At 42.5% G+C, this 17,070-nt stretch overlaps 2 protein-coding genes across 5 annotated transcripts in view; both read left to right on the top strand.

Annotated features, from left to right (window-relative positions):
- The first annotated feature begins 65 nt into the window (after positions 1 to 65).
- Positions 66 to 16,914, top strand: LOC125012210 (protein HIRA). 2 transcript variants are annotated; one of them, XM_047592009.1, is made up of 25 exons: positions 66 to 318; positions 3,255 to 3,317; positions 3,479 to 3,589; positions 3,879 to 3,969; positions 4,135 to 4,229; positions 4,860 to 4,955; positions 5,357 to 5,517; positions 5,923 to 6,090; positions 6,172 to 6,285; positions 6,451 to 6,521; positions 6,648 to 6,753; positions 7,198 to 7,419; positions 8,161 to 8,246; positions 8,704 to 8,904; positions 9,039 to 9,182; positions 9,284 to 9,503; positions 9,627 to 9,734; positions 10,958 to 11,106; positions 11,593 to 11,754; positions 11,921 to 11,979; positions 13,188 to 13,293; positions 13,378 to 13,500; positions 13,590 to 13,753; positions 14,078 to 14,166; positions 14,584 to 16,914. In XM_047592009.1, the coding sequence occupies exons 1-25, from the start codon at positions 282 to 284 to the stop codon at positions 14,698 to 14,700; spliced, it is 3,063 nt and encodes a 1,020-aa protein (XP_047447965.1). In that variant the 5' UTR covers positions 66 to 281; the 3' UTR covers positions 14,701 to 16,914. The 2 variants fall into 2 exon arrangements, with proteins under 2 accessions (XP_047447965.1, XP_047447966.1); XM_047592010.1 differs by having other exon boundaries at positions 9,287 to 9,503; positions 14,584 to 15,154.
- Positions 16,686 to 17,070, top strand: part of LOC125012211 — a 13,201-nt gene continuing 12,816 nt past the window's right edge. For all 3 annotated transcript variants that reach the window (XM_047592012.1, XM_047592013.1, XM_047592011.1), the window contains exon 1: positions 16,686 to 16,824. In XM_047592012.1, coding sequence (XP_047447968.1) covers positions 16,749 to 16,824 — 76 coding nt within the window. In that variant the 5' untranslated portion in view covers positions 16,686 to 16,748. The remainder of the gene's footprint in view (positions 16,825 to 17,070) is intronic.

Here is a 17,070-nt window from a genome sequence, read left to right as displayed (position 1 = left end):
TTTTCCGGTCCGCGGTCAAAAAGTAACGGAAGAAGCCCTGTGCCACCTCGTTTGTGATCCGGGTCGTCTTACCCTGGCTGCCTGCCGTTCCTCTCAGAGACCTCGGGGATGCTGCCCGCTGCAGAGATGGAGTTCAGTCACAAAAACAACAAAGTGTCGGGCAGAGTTTGAGACAAAGGGGGGAGGTTAGCGGCATTACCTCCACCGATCCCAAACGAGCCCTGGGCGGATCTCTGTCGACAATAAAGTCGGAGGAAATTCAAACAAAAATCCGAGAGAAAATGAAGCTGCTGAAGCCGAGCTGGGTGAGCCACAACGGTAAGCTTGTGCAGGAATCTGTTGGACCAAGTTGGGCTTTTGTTGTCGGAGGGGGGGTGACTTGATAAGGAGGCATGATGGTGGTCGACACTTGTTTGACTTGTTTGCTACTCAAAGTCACACCTTACACACCGAACTTAACTCAACAATTAGACACTCGCATTCGGCGCTTTTGTTTTTAACTGTATCACTTCCCTGACTTCCAAATAAATTGATGTCTGCTAACCGTAGCTAAGCTAGCTTCTTAGCCCCCCCCCCCCCCCTCCCGGCTAGCTCGGATGCCCTGACGTTAGCTACCTTACCTGCTGCCAAATGACCCCTTTCTAAGTTGCTACCCGAAAGCGACTCCGTGTTCGATTTATTTTACGACATTTTTAGCAAATACGCGTTATTTAAAGAGATTTCTGACGCCTTGACTTGGAGCTAAAACGTGAAGTCTCTAGTGGAAGTCTCCAAGCTGTCAGTTGGGAAAGTTAACCGACAGGGCAATGGCCTGAATTCCTGTTGCAGCTAACGTTTATTGTTACTAAAACATTTCCTTTTAGGATGTATTATTTAATTTCCGAAGCCTCTAGCAAAGTTGCGCCGTCACAACATACTTTACAGTGAACGACACGTTTCCTTATATTTCATATTGACTTACTGTTTATCACAGACGCGATTGATCTTAAAACCTGCAACCGGTAGAGTTGAGAGAGAAATGGCTTTCAGCACTAATGCATCAGCATCCTGCAGGAGTTACCTTCATATTCTTGTCTGCAATTAGGGACACAGAAAAAAAAAATACACATCTCCATTTATGTATTTGTTTAGTTCAATTCAATTCTATTTATATAACGTCGATAACAATACAAATTGTCTCAAAACCCTTCACAAAAACCTGCCTGAAACCTCCAGAGCAAGTCTGATGGCATAAATCTCCCTTTAAAACCTTGATCTTGGATCTATCTGCCTAAGGCCAGCCAGGTAGAAAGAGAGAAGAGAACAGCACGGGCAACGTGATAAACGTCCATCTGTCACAGATACATACGTCTGACTGAACCAAACACGTGGAATCTGATGATGATACAGATAGAGGATATTTGAGAGTATAGGAGGTAGACAGGTGGGGGCATTGTTCATTCAGGTTGGAGTGGATAACTGCAGCCCATGAAGACTGGGCAGGTTGATGAGACCATGAGAACAGAGTGCAGACTGCATGCATGCACTATTCTAATATTTAATAACAATAATCAAGTCACCATAGACTATAAATCTCAAATATCTATATAGATGTGACAATTAAATTAACATAGGCCTTGCATTAATAACACACCTGGGAAAGCTTTAATTACCTGTGGCCAAACCTGGCATTGAAATGCATCTCCGCATGCACCCCATACTACAATCTCAGTTTTGTACACTGTATTCAAATAAGCACCAACATTATGTGGGATTCTGTAGAATATTGCTGTGTCTAATAGATCTCTACCTACTGTTCAGATCAGAACCACAAACAGCTGCTTGTTGTTGAGCTCATTTATAGGGAGGCATTTATAGTAGTTGTGTGTCTTTTTTTTTTCATAATGAATGAGATAAGACTCTGCTGATGCAAGATCCTGTGCTGTGTAGGAGGCCTTTAGGGTCACCCAGGACTCACTGTGTTTTCGTGCTATGAAAGGAATGACGTCCAATGCTACATTTGGAGGTGATCTGAGATCAGATCCTTAAATGAGTCCTCGGTGCACCTTCAGTTATCACTGGTTGTCATCTCTACAATTTATTGCTAAACATGTTCTCTGGTTTGCATGTTTTTTTGTTTTTTTTTACAGGTTACATATTACATATTGTTACTGCTACTGCTTTTTTTTCCCCCCTTTCCACTGTAGCCTTCGTGCTTGCTGGGAGTTTCAACTTCCCATAAAACATCTTGAGAGAATGTTTGGTTTCATTATTTTTTAATCTCTGTCCTGACATTGGTTAGACCTTCACGTAACTGAGATTATAACTCCAACCCTGGAAGTTTCCATACATACCATAATCTCTAGTAAGAAAGGTCAGTAAAGACATTGATGATTGATGAAATACTTGACTTCACAGGCTGCTCATACATCAACATGATCACTTCAATAGTCGTTATTTAATGACGATTCACACTTACTTTTGTTTTTTTAATTTATTTGTTCTTTAATTAGTTAACAGCTGTAAGGACAGAATATTTTTTAAAGGGTCTCATCACTAATGAACAGACATCACTTACAATGCTTTTTTCCTGTTCTGGTGATCATTAATATTAGAGGTTGTGTGTTGTTTTTTTCTGAGACACAGCTGACATCTGACCTTCAGCAAGGTGTGAACAAGTTCTTGAAGTAGAAAAATGGATGAAAACATCTTCAAGAAACTTTATAAGTCCAGTTGCCCCTGTTGCACCTTTATTGGATATTAATGCAAAGTGTGAACATGCTCTGACCGAGCTGTGGAAAATCACAAGAGTTAGGGAAATTTCCATCAGCCCAATCGCACAAAGCCTGTTTAAAAAATAAGGAAAAAAGAAAGAAAATACTGAAGTCATGGTGTGTTAAAATTTCTCCACACACAGTCTGCATTTTTTCTTCTATGAAAATGGTGTTTCTCACAGGAAACTGGGGCTTGCATTTATTTCGTGAAGGGGAGACACAGACACATAACAAAAATCCTTAAAACGTAATAATAGCACCGTGCTTGAAATGCAGAGATGAGCATCTGTTTACTGGTATTATTAACATTTACAAGATTTTATCTGGGCTCGTGGATACTCTTTTTTCCCCCACATATTTCATGTTTTTCAGAAAAAATGCAAAATACACCATCACAATGCCCTTCATGGTATTTTAGACTTGTAAATTATGAGACTGTTAGTCTAAAAATATATTGAAAGGTGAAGAATATCGATAAATGTATTCTGTTGTGTTTCACAGGCAAACCCATCTTTTCGGTGGACATCCATCCTGATGGAACTAAATTTGCAACCGGTGGGCAAGGTAAGACTAAAGCCCTTTACATCATTTGCAGTTTATATACCTGTGTGTGTTTATTAATTTAATACACACACAAATATATCTACATCTATATATGTGTGTGTGTGTGTGTGTGTGTGTGTATACATAATGTATAAAAAGAAAATGCTTGATTTGTTTTACAGGAGAGGATTCTGGGAAGGTGATGATCTGGAACATGGCTCCGGTCCTCAGAGAGGAGGATGAGAAGAATGAGAATATTCCCAAAATGCTTTGTCAGATGGACAATCACCTAGGTAACCAACTGTATGAGTTTTAACAAGGACGGTCTAAGCTAATGCAAATTCCCATTAATGCTTTTCATTTTTTTCATCCCGTGCACATTCTGCGGTTTGTCTCAGCCTGACTCGTAGTTTTGGGAATAACGAAGTTAAAATCACTCCATTTTGTACGGCTATAGCACAGTGTGCAAGGACCAAATCATGTGCATGGAATTTGATTTAATAATAGAAGGATGTTCGCAAACGGCTTCCCCAGATCGTATTTATATCCTGACTTGACAGGAGCTTGTTTTTCTCTCTGCAGCCTGCGTGAACTGCGTACGCTGGTCCAACAACGGGCTGTACCTGGCCTCAGGGGGAGACGACAAGCTGGTCATGGTGTGGAAGAGAGCAGCGTATGTACAGAAACAAACATGTTGAGGACAACCGATGATGCACCCGTTGTTACAGTCCATTTGTGATGTTTAAGATAGTACTGCTGCACTTTAAAGTCAATTTATAGGCCGTTGTACACGACAGAAAGTGTTAGAAGTTGAAATGAAATGCTGCTTTCTCTACAGGTTCATCGGCCCCAGCACGGTGTTCGGTTCGAGCAGTAAGCTGGCCAACGTGGAGCAGTGGAGGTGTGTCACCATCCTCAGGAACCACACTGGAGGTGCGGCACACACTCAAAAACACACCTACAAGTACAGTATGTGCACATGCTATGTATCCTCAAGATGCACATGTTGCTGACACCTTAGTATTTTAGCTATTGTATTGTAAGGCCGTCTCAAATTAAATGTAACATGGAACATGGATATAACATATAACAAATATAACATGAAATCGCCAGCATTTTCCTCCTCATAAAGCTGTGTTTTTTTTTCCTTTCACACAATAGTCTCTTTCTTTATTTGATGAGTTGCCACCAAATGTAGACAACTAACAAGCACAACATTAAGCCAACATGACAACTTGATAAAAGTTGGTCAATCCCCATAGACCTCCATGTTTACAGCAGAAGTGAATGTGCTTCCAACCTGGTACAAAACAGTTTTGCTCTGTATAGTTGATTTCTCCATTAATGACAAATGCTTAAAAGGGAATTTTCATTAAAAAATCACCTATTTATATTTAATCTAGTTGATGAATAAGTAACTATAAGCAAAACTCTGCATGATGTGTGAGTGACATAAGCAAAAGACAGAAATCAAAAGCTCAACTCCAAGGAAAAGGAGTTCTTTCCCCAGTAACAAGTCTCTGGACTCCGGCAGCGGTTTCACTGCGTCTTCTTTGTCTGTAGATGTGATGGACGTGGCCTGGTCTCCTCATGACGTGTGGCTGGCCTCTTGCAGCGTCGACAACACCATCGTCATCTGGAACGCTCGCAAATTTCCAGGTAGTAGACTGGGAAACCAGCATTCACCCTTGCTGTGAATGAGTGCTAGAAATAATTTAAAAAAAGGTATGAGTTCACCAACAGCAACGCTTGGGCTGAAAAATAAAGACTGGCAGCAAAAGTGAGTCCATTTCCATAGATCTCCGTGTTAGAATGTCCAAATTTATGACAGACACAAACATGTGTAACTCCTGTTGGTATATATGTAAATTAAAGTTACGCATTATTAAGAAGTGTGTTGGAGTTGGGACTTGGGCGAGTTGATACAAAGATTCATGTTATACAGGTGATGGAATCAACCTAAACCTGTTTTCAGGTTCGCTGCAATAAGATGCCAACATTTTGCACAATTCCACACTGTACAGCTCGTCACTCGTCCCTCTGTCTTTGTGTCTCTTCAGAGATGGTGACGTGTCTGCGAGGACACACCGGCCTGGTTAAAGGCCTGACTTGGGATCCAGTTGGGAAATACATCGCCTCCCAGGCAGACGACCACAGCCTCAAAGTGTGGAGGACGCTGGACTGGCAGATGGAGGCCAACATCACCAAACCCTTCAACGAGGTACCACATACACAGACCCTAACGCAGGAGATTCAAATTCAGCTGTTAACATAAACTGATCTGATCCGATATGTGTGTTGTATGCACGTATCCCTCCAAACATCAATCACTTCAGAACTTTACACCAAATGGTTCTAATGCTGTGACACATAGACTACGGTTTATGCTGTGTGGTGTTAAATCTTCTATAAATATATTGAAATTCTTTTCTGCTTTGACAACCCTGAATTTATTCAATGTAACAAAATAAACATGATTTCTCAGATCAATATTTATGTGGCTAATAGAGATTATCTTTTCCTATTGAACAAATTATTAATCAAAGGTTTACATCACCCTTCTCCTTCTAATCAGTTCACTCTGTCAGTTTTATTCTAATCATCTGTCTCTGTCTCTCTTTCTTAGTGCGGTGGCACAACCCACGTCCTGCGCCTGTCCTGGTCTCCAGACGGTCAGTATCTGGTGTCGGCTCACGCCATGAACAACTCGGGTCCCACCGCTCAGATCGTGGAAAGAGACGGCTGGAAAACCAATATGGACTTTGTGGGCCACCGTAAAGCTGTCACTGTGGTGGTAAGGAAGTTTGAGCTTCATGTTGAATCTTTCATATAACGGAACTGCGTATACTGACAGGCAATGTTTCTGTCTCTGCAGAAATTCAACCCAAAGATCTTTAAGAAGAAGCAGAAAAACGGCAGCTCTCCAAAACCCAGCTGTCCATACTGCTGCTGCGCTGTGGGCAGCAAAGACCGGTCACTCTCTGTCTGGGTCAGTTGAAGCTAAAGGTTTATTTAAGACACATAGTTCAGTCGCAGTAACCTACATTCATCACATGAGCTGTGTTTTTTATGTTCTTTGGTGTGTTTGTTCTGTCAGCCTTCAGTTAATCAAACTGTTCTGATTGTCTATGTTGTCTGTCTCCGTATCCCTCAGCTTACCTCTCTAAAGCGCCCTCTGGTGGTCATCCATGATCTTTTCGATAAATCAATTATGGACATTTCATGGTGAGTGGAAATAGTGGTAAACAGCATACAACCAGGAGTGCATTCGTGTCTCCTTCCCTGAGATTGTTGGTAAACATTTCTTCAGCTTCATTTCACATGAGTTTGACACGTGTGTGTCTGTGTCAGGACTTTGACAGGTCTGGGGATGCTGGTGTGTTCTATGGATGGCACTGTGGCTTATCTGGACTTTTCCCTGGATGAATTGGGAGACCCACTGAGTGAGGAAGAAAAAGTAAGTTGGGCTTCATGCAGATGATCTGGCTGCATGTGCAGGTTGACTGAACAAAATATGAGTTATTTAACCTGAAGCAAAGAAGCTTTTGTTTAATTCTTCTTTAATTCTGCATCTTTATCCTCAAATCATCCCCTCTTCTCTGTGTTCTACTACTAATCCAACCTGAATGTTCCAGTGTGAGCCTTAACTTTAAAGAATTTAACAAGAAAAATAGAGTTGAAGTTGTATATTTAGCGTGTCCTTAAACTCTTAATCCCTCTCTTCTTGTAAGAGAACAACACTGCATTTGGTGGTTGTTGTGGTCAAACCTGCCTAAAAGAATATACATATATGTTTTGAGATGACAAATATTAACCTTGATTTAGTTCTTGTTTGGATCTTCCTTTCACTCTCACCAAGTACCCACAGTAAACTTCTTCCCTTTCTTAATGTGACGTATAGAACAGCATCCATCAAAACATCTACGGTAAGAGTCTGGCTATAACCAGCACCGAGGCTCAGCTGTCCACCACCATCATTGAGAACCCAGAGATGCTCAAATACCAGCAGGAGCGACAGAACTCCGCCCAAGCCACCACGGGACCAGGCAGTGCCGGGCCTGAATCCTCAGCCCCTAAACTCAACAGTGTGATGAACGGAGAGTCTTTGGAGGACATCAGGAAGGTAAATGAACATGTAGCTTGTAGATGACTATCAACTGCTGTTGAATCTAAAATTAACAAATGACTTTGATACTTATACACATTTACATTAATATGGACTTATGTACAATATATAAACTAGGGCTGTCAAAGTTTACACAAAATCCCTTTTAACATGATTTTTCTTCTTTTTTGAATGATGCAGACCAAATCAGCAAGTGGAAAGCAAAGTGCATAGTTTCATGAATAATTGTGAATAATTGTACCCTGTGGGGGACATTAATACGCCCTGTATCAGAAGAAGAAGGCAAGGAGAAAGAAACATGCAGAAATGAATTAAGAAAATTATGATTGAAACTGCAAATTTAGCATTGAAGCCCTGACACATGGGTCTTTTAACAAGACCCAAACTAAGTAGATATATATGTATATATATGCATATGTGTATGTATGTGTGTATATATGAAGGTTATTTCTGTGTATTGACAGCCCTAGTATAAAATGTGTTGCGAAACGTTTTCTTACTAAGAACGCAGCTGAGTCAGAGTTTCCCATCGCATGGACTAATGTAACACTAAAAGAAAAGGATTACACATTGTATAATGATCTTTAGGAAATGGCTGCATAAAAGAGGTACAAAAAAAACAAATGATCCACAAGTGATTTAATGATTTATTAAGAAAACTTCAAAAATATATACATATATTTTGTATATTTACCAAAAAATCTACTGCTTTTATAACGTCACTTCCTCCTGTTGCAGAACCTTCTGAAGAAACAAGTGGAGACGAGAACGGCAGACGGGAGGAGGCGCATCACGCCGCTCTGCATCGCTCAGCTGGACACGGGGTAAGAAAACATGAAACACACTGGTAGACAGAACTTCCAGATTCTAAAGATGGTAGCTGGAGTATTTGCAAATTCTTTTGGGAGTGTAAAAAGAAAAAGACACATCACATACAGGATTTTCAAAAAATCATGTCTCCCATCCTCAATTAACCTTTCCTCGATATGTTCTGTCTTTATTGATCCAAAACAATCAATTCAAAAATTGCAGAGATGAAGAAGCAGCTGGACATACTGAAGTGGAAACAAGTAGCTACGGCATCAGATTGACACAGAGGTTCTAGTTCAAAGGGTGAAGAAGAGAAAGTTTATATTAATGTCATTTATGAAGGTTCTCAGTCATACAGGGCAGGTTATGTCCAAAAAGCAGAACAAGTCTTATAAGTGGTTGTTTGTGGTCTCTAACTCCCACATACTCACTTGTAACAGGACTGTAATCACTGTCCCTCTTTCTCCACAGGGATTTCTCACCGGCACTTTTCAACAGTGTTCCCATCCTGCCCTCGGGTTCCTCAATGTCCAACCAACTCACCCCACAGCTCAGCTCTGACTCCAGCCCTGGACAGGCTTCTTCTCTGGGGCTCAGGCCCAGTCATGACGCCATGCTCACCTCGCCTCCAGCCAACAGCACTACAAAAGGACTTGAGGACAACATTGATGGGTAAACGTACAACTTCTTTCTGTGCTTGATCCTTCCTGACTCTTTAATCCTCCAGACGTGTTCCACATGCTCCCCGATCTTCTCAGATGTCTTCATTCCCTGCTTTGCTTATGTTTCCTAATTCCCGGTTACAGCGTCAAGTCCAGTCTACTTCTCACCTCTGCCTCCAAGATTGAGCCAATGAAGGCTTTGGACTCCAGATTCACTGAGAGGTCAAAAGCCACACCAGGTGTCACAGCCGCTATCTCTTCCACTGGTGGACTCACACCTCTAGACAGGTAGATGACAACAAACATGACTGAGAAGAAAAGAACTGTGTAACTCGGAGTCAGACCCAAGCTCAAAAGGAAAACACATCACGTCTTTTGTATTTTCCCAGCAGGCCAAAGGATGGCATCTCCGTCCTGAAAGACGCAAAAACCAAAGAAGAGACAAGCAGCGACAGCGAGGACAAGATGGCCGCCATTAACAAAAACCTGGTTTTCAGCAAGAGGAAGCCCGAGATGGTCATGGATGGAGGAGAGGTGGTGGAGAAGAGGAAGAAGGGACGACCCAGGAAAGACAAGATGGCTGCTCCCATCGCCCAGCCCTTCACTCAGGTAGAAAGATAAAGGGACATTTATCAACTCTATACAAATCCTGTTGTTAATTTGTTTTAAACCAGAAAAACGTCAGCAGAGAGATAGCCAAGTGTTTGTCGTTCTTCTTCTTCTTCATGTCAGATAACTCCTCCAGCAGAGCGGGAGCCCAGCAGGGTGGCAGCTCCTCCAGCTCCTGTAGCCGTTCTAAGGCTACCAACACCAAGTACACAGAAGGCCTTCAGCCTGCAGGTAACACACTGAGGCCCCATCCAGACCTAACACATTAACATGCCATGACTTGCACAACAAACATCTGTCCATGGCTGCAATACAGTGGTAGGTAGAGATTAGGGCTGAACGATATATCGTTATCGTATCTATATCTCGATAAAAGCATTCAAGATATTAAAATTCAAAAAGCGACGATATAGACGATATAGATTTCCCCGCGCTCGCCCCGCATGCACAGCTCTGGCAGTCACAACAAACATCATTTTTACGATTGCCCTTGAATGCACTGCTAAGGCCAGCCAATCACAAACCTTATTTCATACTTGCTGTGATCGACAGCTGAAGCCAACCAATGACAAACATATGAGGGCGGGGGTGAGGGAGACGGAGACACGCTACAGACACAGCGGGGAAATTAAAAAGACAGAAAGAAAATGAGTGCGGAAAATGATGCAGCCGCTGGTGGTGCAGAATCTGACTTGGTGCCAAAACATAAATCATCCTCCATTATTTGGAGGTATTTTGGATTAAAAAATGACGATATTAACCAGAGCGATGTGTTGTGCAGGTCGCACTTAGCAAAAATTGCGACCAAGCAAGGTAGCACAACAAACATGTTTCACCACCTGACACAACATCATCACGTACTGCGTGTGCATAATTTATCTATTCGTAATTTATGTTAATGTTGATGACTGGCAGTGAGTTCTTAAAAATAAAAAAAACTGCGCTTTCCACATTTTTTTGTATTATGATGTTTTTATTTTTCTGTTTGGTTTTCACCAAACCCGTAGTCATATCGTATCGATATCGAGATATCTGGCATGAATATCGAGATATGAAATTTTGTCCGTATCATTCAGCCCCAGTAGAGATCCACTAGAGACAGCTGCTCTTGTAAGTTATACAGTATTCTACAGACCAGATGAGGTTGGTGTTTATTTGCATACATCGAAACTGAAATCATCTCTCAAGTGCTGGCTGGGGACACACATGGACACATTTTAATGTCAGGTGTGACAACAGGTACTTTAAGGTGGCAGTTTAGCCCAGTCTGATGTTGATGCAAGGTCACAACTAATATTGTGTGGGTTTTTTGTCCCGGAATGAAAATCTACCAGGATGATATTAATTTAATTTTACGTGTAGTTTTTCTAGCCATCCACCTAAACCTGACCCCTGTCGAGTCAGTTAAGTTCAGCCTGTTTCTAAATACACCTGTAAACGGGAAATGTGCGCAGGTCAGCATGGAGCCGTCCGTGTTTCTGGAGGTGGAGAACGACGTGTCCGTTGTTGCGGGTTCAAAGCTCAGTCAGCTGCGATGCTCCAGAGACGGACGAGACTGGAACACGCTACTGCCCAGCTCAGTGCTCACTGCTGCAGGGAGCAGGTAGGGGGCGCTGCTGCAATGTTTTCAGTCTTTATTCCCAAAGATTCTTTTTTTTATATTTATATATATTTTATATAACCTTGAAATGTTTTTGCCCCTGAATCCAGTATTGATCTTTTAGTAATGAGTATCAGTTGATCTCCCCTGGAGATTCCTAAAGGCTTTTCTTCTGTTCCTCATGTTCTCTTAGTTTCAAATATTTTTTATTATGAAGCAACAGTAACAGCAACAGATTATCAGTAAAATAGTCTTTGTTGGCATAAACATTGCCTCATTTCCCTTGTAACCAAACACATTGTAAAACTGTAATGTAAATGCAAAATTAGAAAATACCTAAAGAACCAATACACTCCTTAGGGTTCTGCTACATATAGCTTCTTTGCTCAGGAAGGTGGTCTATACTTGACTGTTATACTAGTAAAAAGATTAAGAAGATAGGAAAAATGAATCTGAAAATCAGTTTCTCCTTCTCTGCCTCTCGCTCAGTGACATCCTGGCCGTTGCCTGTGAGGACAGGATGTTGTCAGTGTTCTCTTCCTGCGGACGACGCCTCCTCCCGGCCATCCAGCTGGCCACGCCCGTGTCCACCTTGCACTGCTCCGCCCACTTCGTCATGGTTTTGACCGCTGGAGCGACGCTGTCCGTCTGGTAAGTTTGAAATTACTTCCAAGCTTACACATATTTTTACATTGAAAGATATGTTAATATAGTGTAATAGATTTATTTCCCTCCTGTAGTGGCTGATAGAAAGGCAGTGTCAGCCATAGCTCGAAATGAAAACCATTAAGTTGTTTGTCTGTGCGTTTGTGTGCAGGGACGTACACAGACAGAAGGCTCTGGTGAAGAACGAGTCCCTGCTGACCATTTTTGCTGGTGAGACACAGCAGCATGTGATGACACAGAAATAATCTGCTTTCTTTCCTGCATGTTAAGTGTGGAGATGGAGTCTGTTAAAATGATTTCTCATGTCACATATTACTTCAGTTTAAAACCCCTGCTGATGGTCTGTGAAGCCTCTCAGTCACCCAAGTTGACTGTTATCCCCACAAAACATAGCTGAAAAAAGCACAGTTGGGGTTTAAATATCAACCTGCGTGAATCTTACCCATCTGAAGTTCACATGGCAAGACCCTGATAGTGACCAGATGTAGTTAGGAACATTTTTAAGACCGTGTTGACTCATTCGACCTCCCCTGTTCAGAGAGTCAATCTGTGAAATTTCTGCCAGCAGCCTGTTGAGCTTCGGTTTCAGATTGACGGCACAGATGTTCTTATTTAAACTGCAACCCCCACCAGCCTTTGAGAACCGAAGACTTCTATGAACCATCATGAAGAAACTCTACAAGTAAAGCTGTCCTTTTTTCAGCTTGTTTTTTGGATAAACGCTTCTGATCACTCAACTTCCTGAAAGAGAGCCCTTTATCGAACATCAGCTAACGATGGTTGAAGGCCAGCAAAGCTTTGCCCAACACATGCTAAATGTGTTGTAGCGTCACGGACTGGCCATCATGGATTCCTATAGAAGACATTTTTTATGCTTGCATTGTAAAACTCCACGTGGTGCATGATCAGTGGGAGGCCCAGGCCTAGCGGGCGACCATGACGCCCAGTGCGTGTTCTTTATTTCCAGTCTGCTCACTATTTTTGTTTTGCTGTCACTGCAGCCTAGCTGGGGTTAGTTTGATTGTTAGCTGCATGAAAACATGCACAATGTTATTAAATAACACATAAAGAAGCTTTTGTTCTCTGTGCCGTGGCCCAGAGGTTCCTTCTCTTGTGGGTCCGACTGTTAATGGCAGCTGTTAATCATGAGTACGTCATGTCCTGATTTTATCTTATCAGATAACGAGCTAAAATAGAACTTCTCAGAAATGCACATCAGTATTCTATTAAATACCTAAACAATGTTTGAAAAAAAAAATTTCCATCCCGTAACATGGAGGGGGTGGAGCTTATGACCTTTACTCCAGACAGTCACATGGTGAACTCTATATGCTTCAGCTTGACTTTTGAGGAGTTGTCTTGGTGTTCACTTTTCTGCGTTATTCAGTTCTCCATAACAACATTATGTTTGTGTCCAGGAGCTGAGACCACAGTGTCTCAGTCTCTGCTGACTCAGCAGGGCGTTCCAGTTATTGGACTGTCCAATGGAAAGTCTTATTGCTTCAGCTCCTCACTGGAGACTTGGTGAGAGACACACTGTCGCACTGACTAGACTTTCTACAGTAAATGTGTCCAGACTTCTTCATGGACAATCCCCTGTCTCTGCAGGACTCTGATAGCAGACAAAGGAGACTCTCTGGTCCAGTGTGCTGATTTCAGGAGCTGCTTACCTACTCACGATTCACCTGTGTCTTCGGGGCCGCTGGCCGTCATGCAGGGACGCAACCTCAAGTACGATTTTAATAGCCGAACCTCCCCGTCTTGCATTTTCTGAAATGTAATAAAGAAGGTGATAAAGAAAACTCCTGTCTTCCCTGCAGTGCTGGTCGGCTGGCGTCGCGCCTCTCCTCCACCCCTCACCACCTGCAGCAGAGCATGACGCTGGCCTTCCTGGAGAATCAGCTAGCCTCAGCTCTGACACTGCAGTCAGCGCAGGAGTATCGCCACTGGCTGCTTATCTACGCCCGTTTCCTCGTCAATGAAGGTAGTAAACCATCCACGGCAAACAATGTCACACTTTACCCAGGCTCATGAGAGGCACAAACAATGACACAACTTGGACAAATCTTTGGTTTAAAAGAGTAGCCCTGTATGGCACATGTTCACCATTTCACATGTTGGATGTTTGGCCAACAAACACATCCTGCCTGACCAGTACCTGAGAGTGTGACGACTGCTACATCCATAGATGGAGATATTATTGACCTGTTCCACACAGTATTCCATTTAATGAAATGAAACACTGACTAAGTGGCTCTTTAAGTTCCCTGACAGTTGTGTTTGTGTCTGTGTGTTTTTTCCCCTCTAGGCTCAGAGTATCGTCTCAGAGAACTATGTAAAGAGCTGCTGGGTCCCGTCCACAAATCAGCAGCAACATCGTGGGAGCCCACCACTCTGGTACGACAACGACACACACTGCTGCCTGTTGCTTGGATTCGCTTGTTTGCTACCTGTCAGAGCCATTTAGTGGTGAAAGAAATCATCTCCATGGTGACACATGTTGGTCTGGCTTCAAGACTGTTTCTACCGATGTGTGTGTGGAGGGTCTGGGGGGGAGGTGGCTTTGGGAAGGAGATGAATAGAGAGGTGATTTCAGGAGTAACATAGTAGTTTGAAATGTGAAAATAAATTTCCAATTTGTTATGAGACCGTGGCAGAGTAAATTAGACCCTGACGGACCACCATAGTGTTCACATTGTGTGGAAAACCCTGCCACTGGTGTCACTGTTCAGATCTGTCTATTTATTTGCAGGGTAGCTGTGCAGATGAAGCCAATAGCTAAGGAGCCTCATTCATTGTCTGTTCTATGTTCAGGGTCTACGTAAGCGGGAGCTGCTGCGGGAGGTTTTACCCGTCATCGGAGAAAACCTGCGATTCCAGAGACTCTTCACCGAATACCAGGATCAGCTGGAGCTGCTGCGCAACAAATAACACACACTGCTACAACACACACAGACTGACATGAACTCACGCTAGGACTGAAGTTCAAGTAAACCGGCTGCTTTCATGAACTGCTTTTGTAGAACATTACCAGGCAGCACACAGATGACCAGAGAGGTCGCTCTCTGAGGAGAAGATCCTTCTTTTTTTGTTTCCACGATTCAGTTTGAACTGCCCTTTTGTGTCTTTTTTCTGACCTATGCACCTCCTGCCCTCCGAATAATGAATTTAAAACCATTAACTCCACACAGCAGATGCTGATGGGAAAATGAACTGTCATCAGCAGATTGTTCTAATGTCACTTTCCCTCCTCAGAGTGAAATTACAGAGTTGAGATGCTCCTAAAATATGAATCAGAATGGATGTGAAGGAGCACCATGTTTGTACCAAAGCCAAGCCTTTAGAAAGAAATAACCGCAGGGAGCAGAAAATAAAGCGCGTCCAGGTAATCAACAGCGTTTTTGAAGGTTGAAGACGATATTTGAATCCACTGGTGGATTTCTTCTCAATCGTCATCGAAACTGGCAAAATGTCCCCACATGAAATATGACTACACTGCAGTACAACACGGTTCAGTGGAAAGGAAGTCAGAAGGGATGGAGAATGCTTCACCTTTTTGCCTCTTTGCAGTTGATTCAGACCCACAAAGACATTCACACGTGTCAAAAAGAGCACTTGTGGATGTTTAGATGTTAGAAAATGAGTTTGTGCCCAGACTGAAACACAGCAGCCAGGAGTCTGCAGCTTGGACTGAAGCATCCGCCGTCTACAAAACGTGCTTCTCCATCCTACTGTGCAGTGGATCTTGGTTCACAGTTCTTCGTAATAGATTTTAGAATGTCATCCTTCTGCATGTTGACGTGCAAACTGCCAGCAAATTCAGCTCCTCACTGAATAATTAAGTAGAACCCACCATCCTCCTGTGGCGGTGTGGAAATCCCCTACAGATGTGCAGCTTTTGTGTGATAAAGAATCAAAGAATCTAAAGTTCAAACGCACTCAGAAAAGTCACATTTTCTTGTGTGAATGTCTCCGTTCTCAGGCAGCTCTTTACCCACACCCAAGTGTTCAAGCAGCCAAACTGTTTGAAAATAAGACAAATCTCTCCCATCACAGCATCTGGTGCGACTTTTCTACTCCAACAAAGCTGGTTCTGGATTTTTCAGAAAACTGTGTGGGTTGTTATTATTATCATTATTATTATTATTATTATTATTATTAAAATCATGAGTGTGTATGCTTAGAGTTATCACCAGAATCAGAAACAGAGCCCTGGCTTTGTGATGTGTTTTTGTGTTTCTGCAAGGACATCACGAAGGAGGACAGGAAGCTGTGTTTTGTGTGAGGTTTGAACTTGTGTCAAAGGTCAACAAGCCCGTTGATATTTGCGTTGGAGGACTCCTCTGCCAGCTCCGCGTGTCGACTAGTTTACTGCTCGATTTCACCACATTTCCTTCCTTCCTTTCTGTCAGTCATTTTTTATCGTTGGTACAACTTCTTTTCCCCTTTCCTGTAAGGAAAACAGTAAATGAGACGAGCTATTTCTTTGAAAGAAAAAGTAAAGATGAAAGAAATGAACAAATGAAGAAATTGTAATTTCCTGTGGTTTCTTCACTGTATGTGTGTGCATTAAGGGAAACAGTGGGTAGGATGCCTCGTTTAGAAAGAATTGCACCTACGTGTGTGACACATAAAGTATCACATCAACATTAAAAGCATTTACTTGAGTGTAGATGAAAAGTTTTCTCATGAAAGATGCTGCGGTTTGTTTCAAATACACCATCTTTGAATTGCTGTAATTGCTTCGTTTCCCGAGGAGACCTGGGGTTGTACCCGCACTTGAAATTGTGATGGATGTCGCCCACATAAGTGGAGCAACTTCCTGAAGAGGGCTGGGCTGATCAGTCCTCGCTGCGTGTTCTCTGCAGGTTTGCGTTTTTCACCTCTTTCAGACGGGGGGTCAGAAGCTGGATGGAGTTCCTTCAAATCACCCTGAGTCGCCGTTTTTTTATGTAATTTGAGCGTTTTTACTGGTTGACATGAACGTTTGGTCTCTTCCATGGCTCCTCGCTGCCTGGGCTGCGATGAGCCTTCTCAACAGTGTGCTCTCTTCTGGTGAGTTTCTTATAATAAGCTATTGTTTACTGTGGTTTCTGTGGAGACCGGTGTACATGAGTCTTGAATTAATAAAACTACTGAATTATATCACATGTATTTATTATATATACAGTCTTTTGTTAACAAAAACAATTCAGCAGCAGAAGTTGGATGTCTTTACTCGTCCTGTTCCAGGTTTCTATTGATCCGTTCAAAGTTTAGTGTGCAGTCATTTGTTTTGAAGGTAAATGGTCTTGCTCTTAT

The sequence above is a fragment of the Mugil cephalus genome, chromosome 8, assembly GCF_022458985.1.
Source record: "Mugil cephalus isolate CIBA_MC_2020 chromosome 8, CIBA_Mcephalus_1.1, whole genome shotgun sequence".
NCBI classification, from domain to species: domain Eukaryota; kingdom Metazoa; phylum Chordata; class Actinopteri; order Mugiliformes; family Mugilidae; genus Mugil; species Mugil cephalus.
Note: the sequence above shows the minus strand (reverse complement) of the source record. Positions and strands in the feature narration are given on the sequence as shown.